Source organism: Apodemus sylvaticus, chromosome 10, assembly GCF_947179515.1.
Source record: "Apodemus sylvaticus chromosome 10, mApoSyl1.1, whole genome shotgun sequence".
NCBI classification, from domain to species: Eukaryota; Metazoa; Chordata; class Mammalia; order Rodentia; family Muridae; genus Apodemus; species Apodemus sylvaticus.
In genome coordinates this window covers 44,665,527-44,684,476 of record NC_067481.1, presented here as the reverse complement: position 1 = coordinate 44,684,476, position 18,950 = coordinate 44,665,527, and the positions used below count along the sequence as shown (strand labels likewise).

General features: G+C 51.8%; 1 protein-coding gene and 1 long non-coding RNA gene across 4 annotated transcripts in view; both read right to left on the bottom strand.

Annotated features, from left to right (window-relative positions):
* Positions 1-18,950, bottom strand: part of Ksr1 (kinase suppressor of ras 1) — a 129,239-nt gene that overhangs the window by 21,611 nt on the left and 88,678 nt on the right. For all 3 annotated transcript variants that reach the window (XM_052197433.1, XM_052197434.1, XM_052197435.1), the window contains exons 3-9: positions 10,675-10,822; positions 8,135-8,558; positions 6,539-6,543; positions 4,221-4,281; positions 1,939-2,022; positions 444-505; positions 252-358 (exon numbers count right to left, since the gene is read on the bottom strand). In XM_052197433.1, the coding sequence (XP_052053393.1) occupies positions 252-358; positions 444-505; positions 1,939-2,022; positions 4,221-4,281; positions 6,539-6,543; positions 8,135-8,558; positions 10,675-10,822 (891 nt within the window). The remainder of the gene's footprint in view (positions 1-251; positions 359-443; positions 506-1,938; positions 2,023-4,220; positions 4,282-6,538; positions 6,544-8,134; positions 8,559-10,674; positions 10,823-18,950) is intronic.
* LOC127695357 (uncharacterized) lies at positions 10,829-18,712 on the bottom strand. The gene is made up of 3 exons (XR_007979969.1): positions 17,621-18,712; positions 17,432-17,483; positions 10,829-12,413 (listed from the first exon to the last, which is right to left on the bottom strand). It is a non-coding gene; the product is annotated as an uncharacterized LOC127695357 (long non-coding RNA).

The following is an 18,950-nucleotide window of genomic DNA, read 5'->3' as shown; positions in this document are numbered from 1 at the left end:
GGCTCACGGATGTGGGGCAGGGTGGAGGGGGTGAGCCTTGGAACTTACCGAACATAACCCCAATATGGACATAACTATATCTGTTCTGTGGCTAAGCCAGGATCCCTGGAGTGTCTCAACCCTGCCTGTGCCACAGATCTTGGATTGTAGCATGGTGTCCCACTTCCCCACTGAGCCTGATGAGGGGTGCTTTGTGGAAGGGAATCCAAGGCTGGGGCTGGCAGGGCTCCCACAGGGCACCACCAGCTTACCTTCTTTGTCAAAGCCTTGGGAAGGGTTCCAAAATGGGGCTCTGCTGCTCTGTCCACTGGGTTGTTGATATCTGAGGGGACAGACTCGGTCCTCCGAAGCCTGGCTACTGTTTGGAAAGGAGGGAATCCGTTAGGAACAGAGGCTGTAAAGTTCACCCCAGTTCCTGGGTATGGTAGAAGGGAAACACTCACGTGGGAGGAAGGATATTCTGCAGGCGGGAGCTTCCTTTGTGCACTTGTTATGACATTTTAACCTGCAAAGGAGGCAGAGTCAGTACACCAGCAGGCACCCTAGCATCACCCTGACTACCCTGCTGTGGCCTCAGTTTCCCCAAAGCTCTCAACAAGCACCAAGGTATAGGACACACTGCATGCAGTAGCCAGTGTCTCTGTCCCCATAAATACCTCCCCTGCTTTTTTTTTAAAGCGATTTCTATTTTATATACATTCATGTTTTTGTCTGCACGTATGACGGTGTGAGGATGTCAGATCCCCTGGAACTGTGGTTCCAGACAGTTGTAAACTGCCGTGTGGGTGCAGAGAATTGAACCTAGGTCCTCTGGAAGAACAGCCAGTGCTCTTAACCACTGAGTCATCTCTCCAGCCCTCTCTCTTCTGCTTTTAAAGGGAGAACTTCCTCCATTCAAGCAAGCCAGGGGCAAATCTGATCTTAAAGAATAGTTCTATAGATCAAGGACCCTGGGGCCCCAAAGGTGTCCTCATTCAGTCACTGGCCACACAGTCTGATGGGCAGCCCCCCAGACAGGAACAGAAAGAGCTGGACTTTCCTTTGGGTCTAGCTAGCCTGTCCCATAGGTCTCAGTGTTCCTGCTAATGAACCAAGGCTGCTCTACCACTGCAAGTATAGGACTCAGCAGTGTGGGGTTCAGGGGCCACCGTATGTTGGCCATATCGGGATGGGAGCTGAGGATCTCCTTTATAACCAAATGGCCAGGAGCTCCTCAGAGGCCAGGGACAGTCATCAGGACACAGTCAGTCAGGCTGACCTGCAAGAGACTATTGCCTCAGTCCTGACAACAGCCCAGACACTGTCAACTCCTGGCAGCGCAGATAATGAGAGGTCAGCTTCTCAGATGTCTACATGGTAGATACATAGCCCCCAAAAGGCAAGTGCCTCACTGCACATCACACAGTAACATCAGGGCAAGGGCCGGCTGGAAACTGAGACTCCAGGACACCCTCTGTAAGGCGTGCGGGCAACAGATGGCAGATGATGGACTGTCGGCCCTCACTGTCTCTACTCATGTCCCTTCCCACTGGGAACCCTGTGCTATGACACAGCAAAGCTGAGCTGGTATCAAACCTCCACCTCCTCCCACCCTACCCCGTCGTAAGGCAGCCCTGCTTCTGCTGCCGCCCGCCAGGCAGCCCATCTCTTCAGAACTCCTGATCCCAGGAGTCCTCACTTCCTTCCTTGCCTTGAATTTTTACCTCCATCTACCCAAAGTAGGTTCTAATGGAACTCCTCTTCCTCCTTCAAAACACACTTCAAATATTCCTTTCTTTCAACAGTGCCTCACTTTACCTCCTAAGGAGTCTCGAGCACTTGGCATGCCCTGCGGCACTGTGACCAGCTGCTTAGAGGAAGTCCTTCCACCCTGAAGTAAGGCCATGAATGAGGGACAGGTTTGTTACAAGGACAAGGCTCTGCCCCACCCCCCATCACCTGCAGTGTTTGCACTTCACGCCGAACATCATGCTCTTCTGACACACGTTGCACACTTGTGACAGCCATGACTTCGTGGAGAACCTGCAGGGGGTAGAAATGTGCATGGGGATTAGAGCCCAGCCTCCGGATAGGTCCCATGTAAAGGGAGTCTTGGCCTGATCCCAGAACCCCAGGAGTTCTGTACTTGTGTGTGTGTGTGGGGGGGGGGCGTCACAGCTCCTCCCCCAGGCATCTGGATTTCCCAGCTGCCGACAATATCTTAAAGTTTGTGTGGTCATTGGCGCCCAGGGTGGCACTAGCAACCAGCACCGGTGGGCACGCCCTCAGATCTAGCAATTCTATTCCTTGGTATTTATCCAGTATATTAGTCCTCCGGGAGAGAGGTCACGTGACATGGACACAGTGCTGCTGCAGCCTTGTATCACAGTAAGGCTGGAAAACCATGACCTCAGCAGTTAACCACAGTGCAGTCCATCCACACAGAGGAGCACATGCAGCTGGAAGACAGGAGCTATTTCCACACATGAGCAGCCACCTCCAAAGCTCACTACAAGGTGGCAAAATTAAGTCCAATAGGACATGACGCCATTGCTGATGGCCAAGCACAGAGAAAGCTCATCTGTGACAGCAGGCTCGGGGAGTAATGGCAGGTGGCGGCAAGAGCAACCGCGACAAGCCAAAGATGACTATCGGGGTGCTGGAATGTTCTTTATCCTCACCTGCATGTACACAGGGGCTAGCTAAAAACTATGTGTGTCTTGCTCTATGTAAATCACGTGGATTTAAAGAGGGGAAAAGCAAAGCAAGAAGCTACACACACACACACACACACACACACACACACACACACGCGCGCCTGTATACATCATCCCTACATGGATACACGACCTGTTCCCAGGCCCACTAGGAAGCTGGGGCAGGAGGGTGAGGAATTTTCATTCTTCCCTTCGAAGAAACCTCTTGAATTCTGAGCATATGTATTTTCAGTCTAAATATTTACCAAAACAAAAACAACCCAGAAGATAGACTGGGAGGAGAACTGGGATTTAAGGGGAGCAGTGTCCTCTAGCACCAAAGCACAAAGCCAGCCCAGGGACGCGCAGACAGTCTTTTCAGTTTCAGGGGACACTGCAACACAGCAGAATGACTAGCGACAGTCTTTGTGCAGCAGTGTGTCACACGCCCACAAATCTCACTTGAGGATTACAACCACCTCCAGGAGTTAGGTGAGTCCAGGAATCTGGAAAATCCAACTCAGAGAGGTGGGTGGAGGTCTATTCTAGCTGTGTGTGCCCCAGATCCTCTTCCCAGAGACAGTGGCTGAGGGATCCCAGCATGACCAAGACCCCAAGCAGAAGCCTGCATATGAGGGCTCAGCCTCTGCCCCTGGGACGGCGACCTCAGATGCACTGTTCAACCCCTGGGAGCTAGAACTCCCCTTGGGTAAGAACTTGAGGCCAGCATCAGCACAGCTGGAAAATAGCCCACAGTTTCCATGGAAACCACAGGCAAGTTGCAATGCCCTTGAGCCCCTGACAGTGTTCCCTGTTGTGATTACAACAGACTTCAGCAGGGACAACCAGAGCATGGGCGACCCAAGGCACTGTCCTCCAAGCCGTCCAGGACCCCATGGCTAGCACACTCGTCTCGTGAGCACTGAGGACAGACCTCCGGGTGGTCCTCACCAAAGGTCTCCAGGGGCCCTCTTATATGAACAAAAATCAGCCTCTGGGACTGCTAAAATCCAGATCGTTGCTGGATGTGATGATGCACACCCTTAACCCCAGTAGTTGTGAGGCAGAGGCAGGAGGATCTCTGTGAGTCTGAGGCCAGTCTGTTTACGTAGTAAGTCCAGGCCAGCAAGGGCTACACAGTGAAATCCTGTCTCAAAAATAAAATAAAATCAATCCAGGCGGCCAGGCACAGGAGCCTATGGGAGACATTTAGGAACATGGGTTTCTGACACACTTCATGGAGGATGACCTTAATGGCCTGAGGACCCGTGTGGCATGGGGCGAATGCAGAAAAGCTTGTAGCTTCCTCCCATGACTGTGGTCCTATTTCTCTTGAAGAGGGAGAGTGTTTTTCCCTCAGCAGGATGAGAATAAGACTCAAGTGGGGACCAGAAAGCCCAAAAGGTATCTGGTTAAATAACTCAAGAGCTCAAGCTCTGTTGTAAGACAAGCAGATAGGCCAGAGGCAAAGAGCTACCACGATAGACCCAACAGTGCCCCCGTGAAGCCCGGGTCAGCTCTGCACTTCCCCACAGCTTAACCTACCTGTGTGTCACCGGGAGCCCGATATCCCTTCGTACCAGCTGTGGGGATCCATGAGGGAGGTCTGTGGGGGAAGGAAGCCAAGTTGGGTGAACTGAGAGGCTCTGTAGAGCTGGCTCCTGCTTGGGAAATCAGAGCTCACAGGCTAGACAGGGCTTGATGCCGTGTTCCACAGCACAGAAACACTTCACTGAATCAACCAAGACCCATCACACAGATGGGCCAGACCCAGCTGGAACAGGAGGTGTGGTCACCCTTACACCAGGTTGCTCTCTGGCACGTGTCACTGCCCAGCTCTTCGGGTGGCACACCTGTCTACATATGGCGGGTCTGCTTCAGTGGGAGGCAGCAGGACGAAAAGCTGAGGGATCGCATGTGCGGGCCAGCCTTGCTCCCCTTCAGTGGGCATTCCCCTTTAGGACTCAATTCTGACTAATTCTGGTTAAACTTGTGGAAACTCGACCTCAGCGGAGGGCACAGGTCAGCCACACAACTCCACCTGTGCCCTCCCAGGCAGCAGCACCCCATTGAGAGTCCTTGATGATCACAGAAGAGCAAGGAGACAGTGTGGCTCTTCTGGGCCAACCTTGAGTCTGAAGGGATTCCCCCGCTCCCCTTTCTCTGCTGAGGAGAGCTGCAGGCGTGGAGGGTCCCCTCTGCTTACCTTACGCAGGCCCCCTGGGAGCCCCTCTCCTAAGACGGCTTCCTCTAAGAGCAGACATACCAGTGCTTATGGTCAAGCCAGCTTTGCAGAGGAACAGCAGCTGGACGCTGTCCATTACCTACAGCCTAAATGACTGGCCTGTGCCCCATTTTTTCTGAGCCCAAAGAAGATTCAGGGACCCAGAACTCCCCATGGCTGATTGGTAGACTACTGAAGGCTTTATGTTTGGTAAACAGGGTGTGGACTTTTAGCCAATGTATCAAAGGGCTCTATACCCCCGGAAAATCAGGATCACGGTGCTCAGGTAACAGACGTCCCTTGAGTCAGCACTGCACCCCAAGAGCAGCTACTGCCCCTCTCTCCTAATGTTCTTTCACACAGCTGTTGTTCATCTAAGGCCAGGTACCACAGACTCAACAGCATGAAGAGGACCCCACCTCACACCAAGGAAGGAACTGTGATGGTGACAAAAGGGCCTCTGCTGCCCTCTTGACCACTGGGAACCAGCCCTATCACAAGCAGCTCTTGGATACATCCTCCATGAGGCTGTTTGCCCCTCAACTTCCTCCTAGGGCCAAACTCACTCCAGTCTGCGGCCAAGGCTGTCAGAAGACAGCACTGTGAGAGGTGTGGGCTGGCAGCTACAGAAACAGTAGCCGAGTGAGAGGCCAGACATCAAGCTCAGAGCCTGGCCTCCAATTTGTCATGTCAACCACAAGTATGCAGCCTTTTGTGCCAGGCAGCACAGCTCGGGATCTGGATGGGACACTGGTCCTGGGCGCCCCACAGCCTCAATGCCGTGGGCCCCACCACCATCCCCACCACGGCCACCACAGAATGAGTAGTGATGGTCAGGGATATGCTAGGTTCAGAGATGCAGGCTTTCGTAATAGCCCTAGAGAGAGAAGTTCATATACCTTCTCCTCTTTCCATGCCTTCCTAGGATGGTGCAGGAACTCCCTCCAAGACTGTCCTGCCTGCCAGGCCCTGCCTGCCCTCTCTCCCCAGACACCGCTGCCATCTAGCTGGTAGAAAAACAAGTCGCTATTTCACTGAGAAAACCCTAGTCATTCCTGGGGTGCTCAGATGGCCCAAAACAGACTCAGGAGGCCCAGCTCACCCCTCTGCTGAGAGTCACAGGACCCCACAGTCTGTGAGTGTCTGTGAGATCCTGATCCCAGTTGGAGATGGAAGGGAGGGTTGCCTGGGCCTTCTCCTTCTCTTCAGGGTCTTGTATTCTCAGGGTTGGAGCTGCCTCTAGGAATTCCTGTCTCCTAGAGAGGGGCGTCCTGAGCCATCAGCAGGGTTCCATGTAGATGCCATCCCCCACCCAGAGCACGGCTTTCTGAGGCAGCTCAGAAGGCAGGAGCAGGCATAGGGTCACCACATCGATGGCAAGGAGGAGACAGGCTTAGTACGGGGCTCACAGGGGACATTCTCAAAATCTCTACTTCCCAGGCTGGAGAGGGCCAGCCTGTCATTTTAAGGCCAGTTGTCTCAGAGCTATTTCACGAAGTGGTTGCCAACACTTTTTTGCTTCTGGACTATGGATCAGCCAATAGGGCTAGGGTGTGGTCAGAGAAATCCACCCCGGACGGGGACATCGACTTGACCATGACTCCCGGTGGCAGAAGGGATGAAAATGAATTGTTCTTACCAAACCTGGAGAGACAAAAAGGAGAGCAAGGGGTGATGTCACCATATTGTCTCAGCCTGTGCTTGGAAAGCTATCTGGTTATAAACCAGGGCAAGGGCTGCGCCAAGGGACAGAGACCTAGCCCTGGGTAAGTCTCGCTAGTCACCCAGCATAGCAGATTCACCCCACTTTTACCACTGAGAAAAGAGAGTCTTCCTAGGTCACGTGGCCCATGGGGGTGAGTGCCCACGGTCCAGGAAGAAGGGGAGGAATTGGTCTGTTAGAGAGGCAGGGAACTGGGTAGGAGAGCAGAGACACAGCCACACAGAGCTGGAAGATAGATTCTGGGGAGAGTCAAGTAGGAACATGCTCTGAGCAAACCTGCCTTCTCTTCTTAAGCTCCCCATGCCCAAGGAGGCAGGAGCTAGGGGGAATGAGGACCTTCTATGGCCCTTGGAGCTTGCCTGGGAGTCCCTGTCAGAGCTGAATTGGGTGGCTGGGTTTGAGGGGCACGCACTCAGACTCCCAAGGTCTGGCCTGAGGCTCCGTTTCCTACTTGAACTTGGGATCAAAAAAATGTCTACTGCTCTTCTCAGGAGAGAATGGGAAACAAGGCATCACCTGCAGGGCACTATCGGGCCCTCTTTGGTGGACCTGTGGTCTTGAGGCAGTTGTCCTGTATTCTACAGCTGTGTCTGAGGGCACCTGGGCTGGGCAGCACAGCTGGAGAGAGAGGGGGCAGTACAGCCCCATAATGCAAAATCATCTCAGCCATCCAGGGTTTGACACGTAATGACCCCAACACAGGCTTCATTCACGCAGAAAACCAAGAGGGACACTAAAGCCCTGGGAACCCTCTAGAACAGGAATGCCACGTCAAAGAGCCAGGCACCTGAAGCCTCGCGGAAACAAGAAAAAGAACCCAGAGAAAACAGCAAGACCCACAAAGACCTAAATGTCTACCAGAAGGGATGTGCTGACCCAACAGTGTGCCAGGAAAAGGTTATGAGTCAGGTTGCTTTGATTAGCACGGCTATTGGTAGTGGGGGTAGGGAGGAAGGCACACTTTTATGGCCTTTGGACCATGTATAAATGCTATTTAAATAGCTGTTATACTGTTGGTTAAGAAATAAACATAAGAGAAAAAGCACATGTTCAGTACAGCACCGCATGTTAGAGACGGTAAATGTTAAAGCTCATCCCTGACTCTTTTCCAGTATCTTCAGTCCTTCAGGGGCTGGGTTCTCTGGAGCAAACCATGAACACAGAGAACCAACTCTAATTGCCCATGCACAACATTTAGAATTTACTGTTTGATCTGCCAGTGACCAAGTAATGTCCAGACAGGCTGTTCTGCGAGCCTCTGAGAATCAAGTCTGGCATTTGAAGCACTGGAGTTACAGGGCCTGTTTGTTACTGTGGCCTAGTCTAGCCTATCCTGACTGATAGACAGCACCATTGTATACACGTGTGTATGTACAGTAAGCGCTCTATTGTTGGGATCCAGCCCGATTGCACCTGAGGAATGGACACCTATTTTTTCCTCCATACTTCTATGTGGGTTGACTTTATCAGTCCTTTGTATGTGCCTAAGAGGATGTCACAGGGTTAACTCACTTCATCGGGGCGACGTCGTCGATTCGGTTTCCCAGCTGGGACTCGTGGGACTTGCTCCGTGTGAGGGTGGGGAAGTTGGGGAGCAGCTGGAAGACCTTACGGCTCGGCGGTGGGGGTGTCCTTGGCGGCTTCAGCTTGGCGTGCCGTCGTAGCTGGGGTGTGGTAGGGGGCGTGATGAAGCTGTGCAGGGCCCGGGGGGTCAGCCGGCCGCTGGCGTGTAGGGGGATACAGGTGTCCGAGAGGCCCTCACTGAGGCCGGGCACTGGAGAGTCTGAGGCAGGCAGGGCAGACACGGAGATGGACCGGGGCCCCGGAGCGCTGGCACCCACTCTGCCCAGCGACGAAAGCATGTCCACTGAAGGCCCAGGGTTACTTTCTCGTGCATCTGCCGAACTCCAACCAGAGTCCTCTTTGTGCTCCCCTCCTGCAGGCCAAGGAGTCGGTCAGAAATACAAGGGCCCCACGGGTGCCACTACCACAGGAGAGCATGACACCCTGACGATGGTGACGCCATTCCTCAGCAGCAGGCTCTGCCCCCAGCCTCACCTTCTCCACCCAGCAGTCCCTTCCACGGCACTCAGATGGCACCAGGCTATCAGCACTGATGGCACACTCTCTGCTGTGCTGAAGAAATGCTGGGTGGCCCGCCCCAGAGCGGGACCTCAGAAAGGGGAGAGGTGGCAGCTCCTGTCAAAAACACGCTGTGGTATGTGAGCAAGGGAAAGCTTTTCTTTAAGAACATTAGCCAGGTGGGAGGTGGCACGGCCCTATGATCCCAGTGTTCTTGGGGTGAAGGTGCAGGGAACCTGAAGCTCAAGGCCGTCCTGGACTACATAGCGAGTTCAAGGCCACACTAAGTGGCAAGAGGCCCTGACTCAAAAACCCAAAAGGACAAAAGACAAAAAAAAAAAAAAAAAAAAAGAAAAAACACTTCAAACATGAGCTGGGCGCGGTGGTGTGTGCCTGAAGAGACCTTGTTTACAGAGCTCAAGTAAAGCAAAACAGACAAACATAAAACAAGAGCCAAGTGTCACCCAGGTTGGTGACACCCATCCTTATGACAGCACTCGGGGAGCTGACACAGAGGCTAGCCTAGACTACACCGGGAGAAAAGACCAAGGACTGTAAGGAAAATGATAGCGCCATTTCCTACCCTGCACAGGCCTGATGGTGAAAAGCGCACCTGACCTTTAGTGACCCCTGGTTCATTTCTCCATCACAACAATCCTGTCAGAGGGGCAGCCTTGTTGTACAGATGAGGAACTGAGGCACAGGGCGGCCGAGGGGGGCTGACTCCTCAGCTCATCTTTGCTGTGACCAGGCTGCTCTCGCCAGGTCCTGCAGGAGTGCAAGCAAGGTGCTCTGACGGCTTTCAACCCCGGTGGCCAGTGAAGAAGTCATGTGGGATGACGGGAAGCCCACAGCCTGTCAGAGGGACACAGGGGCCTCACTGCTGAGTGGACAAGAAAGGAAGCAATGGAAATTCTCTTCCCCAGGGCTATGTCCTGGCACAGTGGACCCCAGACATACGTATTACCACAGACACTCAGATGCCGTGAACAAAAAACATAGGCTCTGTCTTTTTGTGGGAATAAAGTAAATTAGCTAGGTATGGTGGCACACTTGGCAGAGGCAGAGACAGAGGTAGAAGCAGGTGGATCTCTGTGAGTTTGAGGCTGGCCTGGTTTAGACAGGGAGTTCCAGGCCAATCAGCCCTACACAGTGAGACCCCACTTTAAAAAGAAAAGAAGAGGAGTAAAACCGTGCATCACTGGGCACCTTCCCTTTCAGCCTCAGGAGGCTGGGGATGAAGCAGGCAGGCAGCTCAGATCTTTTAAACAAGCCCTGTCTCCGTTCATTAGGCTCATGTCGCTGCCTTCTCTAGTAGTGGGAACATTAAGTCAGGCGTTGGAGACCGTTTCCAAGGGAAGACATAAAGTGCCTATGAACAATCCCAGGGGAGACTGTGGTAATGGCGGGATTATACACGGCCCAGGGTAGCCTCGTGTGCGCGCTCAAATAAGATGCATGTTTTCTCCAACTATGCTGGGCCCAGGCCACACTGTGAGAGGCCAGAGAGGCTTTGATCAGAGAGCTGAAGCTGCTCGTGAGGATAGGAGCAAGAGGGAAGCTGCTCAGGGGAGGGAGGTGGGGAGCAGGAATGGTGGGAAGGGTTGGAGTGACCAGATGCCTTCCTGTACGCATCCGAACTGTGGCACACAGGGCTTGAACTTGAAGGCCGATTAGGATTCCTAACAATGGCTGACGCTTTTAACGTTGGACTGGCCAGACCAAGTGGGCCCCAAGGCCCTGGGGACTCTGAGAAGGCTTCCTAAGAACCAAGGCCCAGCATACTTTCTAAGCAGCCACACCCAAACTACTCCCAAAACCCTGAAGCACACCCCTTCCCCCCCCCTTTCTATCCCAAGTCCGACTTTGGCTGAAGTCCCATCTCCCAAGGGAACTGGCCAGGCCTGGGAGCACAGACAGAAATAGAGCCCTGGGGTGGGGGTGGGGGTGGGGGCACAGGCACCTCTTACCCAGGCCAGTCACCTTCCGGAGGCAGGTGAGGGCTTGCTGTAGACGGCTGCACTCCTCAGCGCTGGCCCCCCAGCGCCGCAGCATCTCCCTAGCTTTGGCCTCGTCCATCTCCAGCAGGGCATCCAGTGTGAGCTCTTGGGGGATTTCCTGGGGGGCACAGAAGGGACAGGAAGAAGGCTGAGGGAGCAGCGAGGGAGTCTCGGAGCTCCGCTCTGAAGGACAGGCCTCCCTGAGTGGCAGGAGCCAGCTGCCTTCTCAGATAGCCTCTGACTAGAAGCCACCACTTGTCAGGGGCAGAGTACTCTCCCCCCCACTGTCAGTGTAGCAGAAACAGCAGCTGAAGCAGAGTGCCACCTTCGGGGTGGGGATGAGGGGAAGAAGAAAACACCAGAAAGGCCTGGAGGGGTCCTCGAAGCCTGTTTATTTATTTACACTTTTTAAATTCTTTGGTACAGAAAAGTTTAGGAGTTATGACACCTTTGGAAGCTCTTCTGAACTTGACTGTAACTGAATCACACAAGTGACATCTCAAGCTACATTGCTTTTAACAAGGATGAAACAAACAAACAAAAAAACCCTAAAGAAAACAAAAACAAAAACAAACAAAAAAAAACCCAAACAACACTCACTGACTTGTATTTACGCCAGTCAGTGTAGGTCAGCCAGACTGGCCTGTTTATCCCATCTACCTGGGAGGCAGAAGCAGGAGGATCATAAGTTCAAAGCCTGCCTAGCTTAGAAAGTGAAGTCAAGGCTGGCTAAGGTAACTTAGTGAGGCCTTGTCCCATAATAAAAGGTGAAGGCCGAGGCTGTAGCCCAGCTGGCAGTGTGCCCAGGATGCACAAAGCCCTAGGATCTAACAATGCATAAACAATGGTGGCACATGCTATAATTCTAGCTCTTGGAAAGTAGGGGCCAAACAATCACAAGCTCAAGGTCACCCTTGCTTACACAGTAAGTGAGGCCAGCTAGGGTTACATAAGACTGTCTAAAAAGGGGGTAGGGGCTGGGGAAGCAGGGCTGGCTGTATAGCTAGCTCAGTGGTAGAGATTTCACAGGTCACTGGGATCATATCACATCTGGAGAATGAGCTCAAAGGGCTACAATGCCAGACAAGGTGTCTTGCGGGAGGTGAGGGTAGGGCATTAAGATGGAGTTTGCCTGCAAACCTGAGAACCCGAATTCAATCCCCAGATCCCAGAAAAAGGTAGGAGAGAACTTGACTCAATGATGTCCTCTGTCCCTGTACACGTGCACTGTAATATGCATGTGTACATGCATTTTATATATACACACATTAATAATAACAACAATAACAATAATAATAATAATAAATCTGTGATTGGGCCAGCAACATGGTTTAGCAGGTAGGGGTAACCTGAGGACAAGCATGGCAGCATGAGTTTCATCCTTGGATCCCATAATTATGGCTGCAGGGCAGCGTGGTCCTTTAATTTCTGCATGCATGCTGTGGTATGTGAATATCTGTGCACACACACATACACACACATGCAATCTCCTCAGGGGGTAAAGGGAAAATGACTAGGGAAGACTTCTAAGATTTTTGTGTTAGAGGCTGGAGAGATGGCTCAGAGGTTAAGGATACTCACTGTCTTCTCTTCTAGAGGTCCCGAGTTCAATTCCCAGCAACCACATGGTGGCTCACAGCCATCTAGAAGATCTACCTGCCGCTGACTCTCAAGTGCTGAGATTAAAGGCACAAGCCACCGTGCCTGACCTAAGGAGAGATTTCTTCTTAATCTTAATTTCTATTTTATGTGTATGGATATTTTGCCTATTGTGTCTGTGTACCATGTATGAGCAGTGCCTGCAGGAGGGTACTGGATCCCCTGGAACCAGAGTTCTAGACAACTGTGAGCTGCCATCTGGGTGCTGGGAATTGAACCTGTGTCCTCTGGAAAAGCAGCCATCTCTCCAGCCCCCCTCAAGAGTTTTGAGTCTTGTGAGCATCACCTCATGGTGCCATTCCTGACATTACATGGCAACACTCAAGAGACCTTCAAAAGCAAATGGCTTTCTCTGGTTAACTGCCCTGGAGTCCGTGAGAAAAGAACTCAGTCAGACCTTGGAGATGGAGGATCACTCAAGGAGAAATGTGAGAGGCCTCTCTGGTGGCCTGCAGGTTGCTGACACCCAGGGAGAAACCAGAAGCTCAGGTCTGAATGGCACTCCCCAAATGCTTTGGCTAAGCAACTTGATGGAAATGAACTGAAAGGCTTCAGAAGGGGCTCAGAATCCAGGCCCTGGCGCCTGCTCTTGCTTCTCCCGTGCTTTGGGAAGAGGCCTTCTCTAGAATGCCCTTAGCTGCATTACCCACAGATATCACACCAGCACTTCTGCCCCACCTAAAATTCCTACATTCATCTCGGACAAGATGACTAGGAACTGGAAGTCACTCACCTTTCCTCTTCTCTGCAAGTGGATGTTGGCCCCCTGGGCTCACGTAAATTCCAAAAGCATCATTTTACACAGAGCTTTTTCTGTCCCTAAGGACCTGCAAAACTTCCCACCTCCCTCCCTCTCTGCAGAGAGAGATAAGAACGTTTGGATCTTCTGGTCACTGGGGACAATTCCACTGAATCTGTGTGTGTAATGTTCTTGAGGCTTTTCTCCCATTCAACTTGTAACAGTTTATTCTGAGGGACTGTTGTAAGGTGGAGCAAAATTTCCTTCTGCCTCTAAAGTCACAAGAAACTGAACTCTGTCACCAACCTAAATGTACTTGGAAATGGATTCTTTTCACCAAAGAGCCTAGCTAGCCTGGCTGACATCTTACTTGGCTTTGTGAGAGTCTATGCAGGGAAAGCTGCAGCGCTGGCCCAGGGCTGGACTCCTCACCATCCTCCCACTGGAGAGCTGTGAACTTAAACACGGGCAGTGTCTGACATTGCTAAATAGTTCCCAGCACTAGGAAACTAATACAAGCATGAACTTTGAGTTAGACTGACTTCAGAGTTAGACCCTTCCTTCCACCCTAGGAGTCTGAAGATACAATGGATCCCATCTCTGGCCTCTAAGGCTTCTGGTGGTCCCTCTGTAGGGGGTTATGGGAGCTAAGCAAAGAAGTACTTACTACGCACTAAGATACAAACCAGTCCGGGGAGCCTGCAGACAGCCCCATGCCTGGACTGGCCAATCGCTGGCTTCATCGTCTTCCACATTCACCTTAATGCCTTTAACCCTTTCCACATGTGCAGTAACGGGGCACCCACACATCCCATATCAAGTAAGTCCAGAAAACATGAAGGATTTCAAGGATTCTGAAGGCGAGCCGAATCTAGTTTTGTTTCCTTGAGACAGGGCTTATTCTATATCCCAGCTGGGCTGGAACCGATTTTACAAAAAGATTAGGCTGGCCTCCCAACTCCAGGTGATCCTCTGACTTCAGAGCCAAGTGCGTGGCTACAGCCTGCACCACCACACCCAATTCAGACTTTATTTCAAAAGAATAATTTCCCTGTTGGTGTATCTGCAGTGCTGTAAACTTTAGACTCCAGGGTCAAGCTGAACTGACTGAGTCTTGGAGACTTGTGTGGGTCACACCCCTCCTCCCATAGCTCCTGAAGCAGGTGCTTGTGTCTCCACAGGGGCTCTGGCAACACTCTTAGTACAGTTTACTGCAGTTCCCACCACACAATGAGAAAGAAACACACAGTACCAAGAAAGAGCATCAGTATTTAGACAAACTTGCTGTCAGAAATCCTTCCACTCCATCACATGAAAACCCACAGGAAACCGCTGTGGGGGGTAGCACAGGGAGGAGAGGCTGATAAGAACCCATTCCCACATGGGAGCTTCTTGCCTGCCCACCAGCCTTCCTTTATGTCCCGGCAACTGCTCGTCAGCACAGTGTGACTTGACCATCCTCCCCTTCGTTTTGCTGTGGAAAGCAGCTTGATAAGAGTGTTGGGTCAGGGACGGGTGACTTTTACCTCCACACAACCGCACTCACCAGCTTGGTGGGGCACAGCACATGCCTGCAATCCCAGTTTGGAACTGGGTACAAGAGAATCTTAAACTGGAGGCCAGCCTGGGCCCTGGGTGTGATCCCGCCTCAAACAAAAGTCCAAAGACAACTACACAAAACAACGTTCTAAATTGGATGTGACATCCTCAGCTGGTCACCCACAGACACCCACGCATGGGCACGCACCCACATGCACATATACTGCCACAAAAGCTGAGTCAGCAGCTTCCCAGAAGATGAGACACATATGCTGTGGTAGCAATGATGGAGTCAGGCATGGGAACCCCAGCCTCCAACCTAACAACAAAGCTAATAGGAAGCCCCACCCTTTTATCCCCTCTTCATCAATCACACCCTTTCAATTTCTCAAACAAAACAATTACACTCATTACCACTACCCATTTGCCAGGGCAATATGCACAAATAGCTTTGTGTATGCTATCTCCACTTGACCGGACTCAGGAAACCCATGCCACCCAGCCCATGTCTTAAAGCCCCAGGAATTCACATGACTTAAACAGCAGCCTGTCAGATGCAGTGGCTCCTGCTGCTGCCCCATGTTGCCCACTGCTAAGCTGGGACTGGAAGCTCCCTTCTAGGGAGAGGGCTATTCTGAAGTAACCATTTCTACCTGCTGGGTTTTATAAAAGAGGAGGGAGCACCTCAGAGGGCTGGCCAAAAGGAATCACCACCATGTGACAGGCCTAGTACAGAAGGAAGCTGCCGGTGAAGGGAAGGAGATTTGGAAAGGGGGAGAGGCAGAGAAAAGAGGGAATCAGAGGATAGAAAGAGAGAGGAGAGAGGAAGAGGCCAGCCTGAAACACACGAGAAAGAGAGAGAATAGGAGATGGAGATAGAGAGAGAAGAAAGACAGACAGACAGACAGACATAGAGAGAGGGAGGAAGGGAGAGAGGAAGAGAGAGAGAGAGAGAGAGAGAGAGAGAGAGAGAGAGAGAGAGAGAGAGAGAGAGCACACGATGGGGTAGCCAAGCAGTTCTTATACCCCAGGTTGGCTCGCATCTGGCAGGCAGCTGTTGTTAGGTAGCTGTTGGGAAGAGCCTGGAGAAATTGCCAACACTACCTACATTTCAACAAAACCATGCAGTAACATGGAAGGCCCTTTGTTCTTTATCCAAGGGAATTAACTTTTCTGGAGAAGAGAACTGAAGGATTTCAAGGATTCTGAAGGCGAGCCGAATCTAGTTTTGTTTCCTTGAGACAGGGCTTATTCTATATCCCAGCTGGGCTGGAACCGATTTTACAAAAAGATTAGGCTGGCCTCCCAACTCCAGGTGATCCTCTGACTTCAGAGCCAAGTGCGTGGCTACAGCCTGCACCACCACACCCAATTCAGACTTTATTTCAAAAGAATAATTTCCCTGTTGGTGTATCTGCAGTGCTGTAAACTTTAGACTCCAGGGTCAAGCTGAACTGACTGAGTCTTGGAGACTTGTGTTCACATCCTTTTCTTTAATACATAAAAGAAAAGTCAAAAGAAGAAGCTATTTTTCCTATAGCTTCACATTAGCCAGAAGTGTCCCCCACTTCTCTGAAGCCTGGGGATCCATCTGCTCCCCCTGAATGAGGCAGGAGTATTTCCTAGTCTTCCCTCACCTCCGGTCTTCATGATTCAAAACAGGGCTGTGAGATGGGCCAGATCAACATGGAGGACCGCAGGGATGCTGGAGCAGAGCCACCCTAGAGCCTCCACCACTCCGCCCCAACCCCAGCACGGGCCACCACACTCAGCAATTCTGCTTGGCTTCCCGGGGTGGGGATACACACTCCCACATGGATGCAATCAGACTGCTTAGCACTCCATCTACACCAGTCTGTGGCTGTCACTTCTGAGTGACAGTTCTTTCTACCACTTAATCTTGGCATGAGGAGGCATATGGCGAACTGGGGGGAGGGGGGCTGGTCCCTAGAAATTGCAGCAGTGGAGTTATCTCTATACCCCTCCTTTTATGAATAGATGTTTCCTGCCATAAACTACAAGGCTAACCAGAAACCTACCCACTGTTCTCAGTGTTTTGGAAATGGAGAAAGCCAGAAAGGGTGCCAGAACTTCTAGCATTAAAAACAAACAAACAAACAAAAACAAAAAACAAAACTAAGCTGGGCTTGGTGTGCCAAGCCTGTTACCGACCACTGGGAAGGCTGAAGCAGTTGGATCAAGCAGTACTTCAAAGCCAGGTGTGGGTACACAGTAAGTTTGAGGCCACCTGGGCTGCACAAGACACTGGTCTGTCTGTCTGTCTGTCTGTCTGTCTGTCTTCTGTCTGTTTAAACAGCAAAGGCATTTTGAATTACCTTTGAAGGGTTGGCTTTTATTTGGTGGTAACTAACTCAGATGAGAAGAGCCTGCGTTCATTGGCATGGAGGGCCTGAGAACGGAGGCTGCTGGAAAGTGCCACCTTCCCACGGTGGATCTCACCAGAGACTTCTACAGCCATCCTCTGCTGGCACAAGAGGCCTGTTACCCAGCAGTGAGCACTCTGGTGGCCAGGCTATCTCAAGGAGCCAGCCACCCTGCACAGGCAGTGTGCAGTCTTCCAACTCCTAGGGCTGACTTGGGACTCCATGCTAAGAAAAGTTCCACAAGGCAAACATGTTTGAACCAGGGGGATTAACAGAAGAAAACAAAATATCTGTGGCTGCCCAGCCCCGACAGTGAGCCGAGCCTCCCAAGCACCCCCACCCCAGGCATCTTTTCTCAGCTGAAACAACTCAAAGCCCCCAGACCTCACACAGAGATGTGACTCACCCACTCACGAAGACAGCACAGCACAGGGGAGTCCGTTAAACCAGAGTCACTCCTGTATATGCACGGAAACCATGGGCAGTTAGGGATCAGCCTGCCTCCTGCTAAAGGGGAACTCATGGGGAGTGCCTCTGGGAAACCCTCTCTGGTTGAGAGGTCCCTGGCTGCTCACCCACCTGGCTGCCCACCCACCTGGTGGCCTACAGAAGATGGTCATCTGAAAGCTAAGAACAAAGCCGGCCTCCCTCTGCTATGCCCTGGAAAGTTAGAGAAGGGATGGACGCTGAGAAGCTCACACTGCTCCTAGAACGGCTACTAACTCCAGCTGCTGATCCAAGATAAAATATGTTAACTAGAAGCTGAGAGAAGCCCCAGCAATGGACCCAGCACGCCTTGGGGCTCACACAGCCCATGAGCGGTGGCAGGGACACTTGCCTCCCTTGGCTCTCTCTGCCACTTTCCCTCAAACCGTGACTTATGTTTTCCAGTGAGTGACATTAAATTATCCTTTCTGGTAATAATGAGAAAGCAGGGCCACTTGCAAGCTGAGGTCATCCCAGCCTGTGACAATTAAGCCATGCCATTATCAGGAGCCTGCTAGTCTCTGTTCTCAGTAGCAGGAGGCAGGAAGGGTCTGGCCAAATATGCCCCCATCCCCTGTCTCCAGCAGCTGGCAATGGCTAGGGTCACAGGTCACACTGGGTATCAGATGGTATCCTGGGACTTACCAGCAGCCACGGGGTAGTCTGCGTCTATATTTAGAAACAAATGTGGGCCAGCAAGAGAGCAGTAGTTATGCCAGGGGCCGTTCTGCCTGGCGTGGGCCACATACACACAGATATATTGTGACTCCAGCTAGAATAGAGGGGGCAGTTGGGAGTGAGAGCACACTTAGGGTGAACTCTTAGCAATGAGGATGAAAACAGCTGCAAGGGGCTCCCAGGAGGCTCCTCCCAATTACCCCTCAGCCCCACCTCTACTTCAGGCTCCTCAGCAATGCAAGCAGTCCCTTTCTGGTACTTTCCAGGACTGCCTGGTACAGTTCTCCAGCTCTAGGTCGCACATGGTATCACTGTCCGGCCTTAGTGCCACCACCAGGGCCTGCCTCATAGCAGTCTCCCAGACCCACTTGGGCACAGAAAGGCCCCTTCTTCCACTTTGCCATGACTGTACCCAAATGTCCCTAGGATGACAACTGTAAATGAGTGGGTGTGGCCATGTTCAAATGACACTCAGTGACTCTCAACCTTGAATTTTATACTATTCTCAGTCACAAAGTATGCTGTCCTTCCCTCTCTCTACCACTTAAAAGGGAAAAAGGAAAAAAAAAAAAAACCCAAGATTCTTTACTCTTTAAATAATAGTAGACTAGATCTGGCCTTTGGTCCTATCAAGTGGGCTTTATTCAGTCGCTCCGTAAGTACTTGTCAGCTATGTCTGGTTTCAGCTCCCAGAGGCCCTGGCCCCACTGTCCCCCCTCGTACCAGCATCCCTGGTCCCACCCCAGTACCTCAGCAGGAAG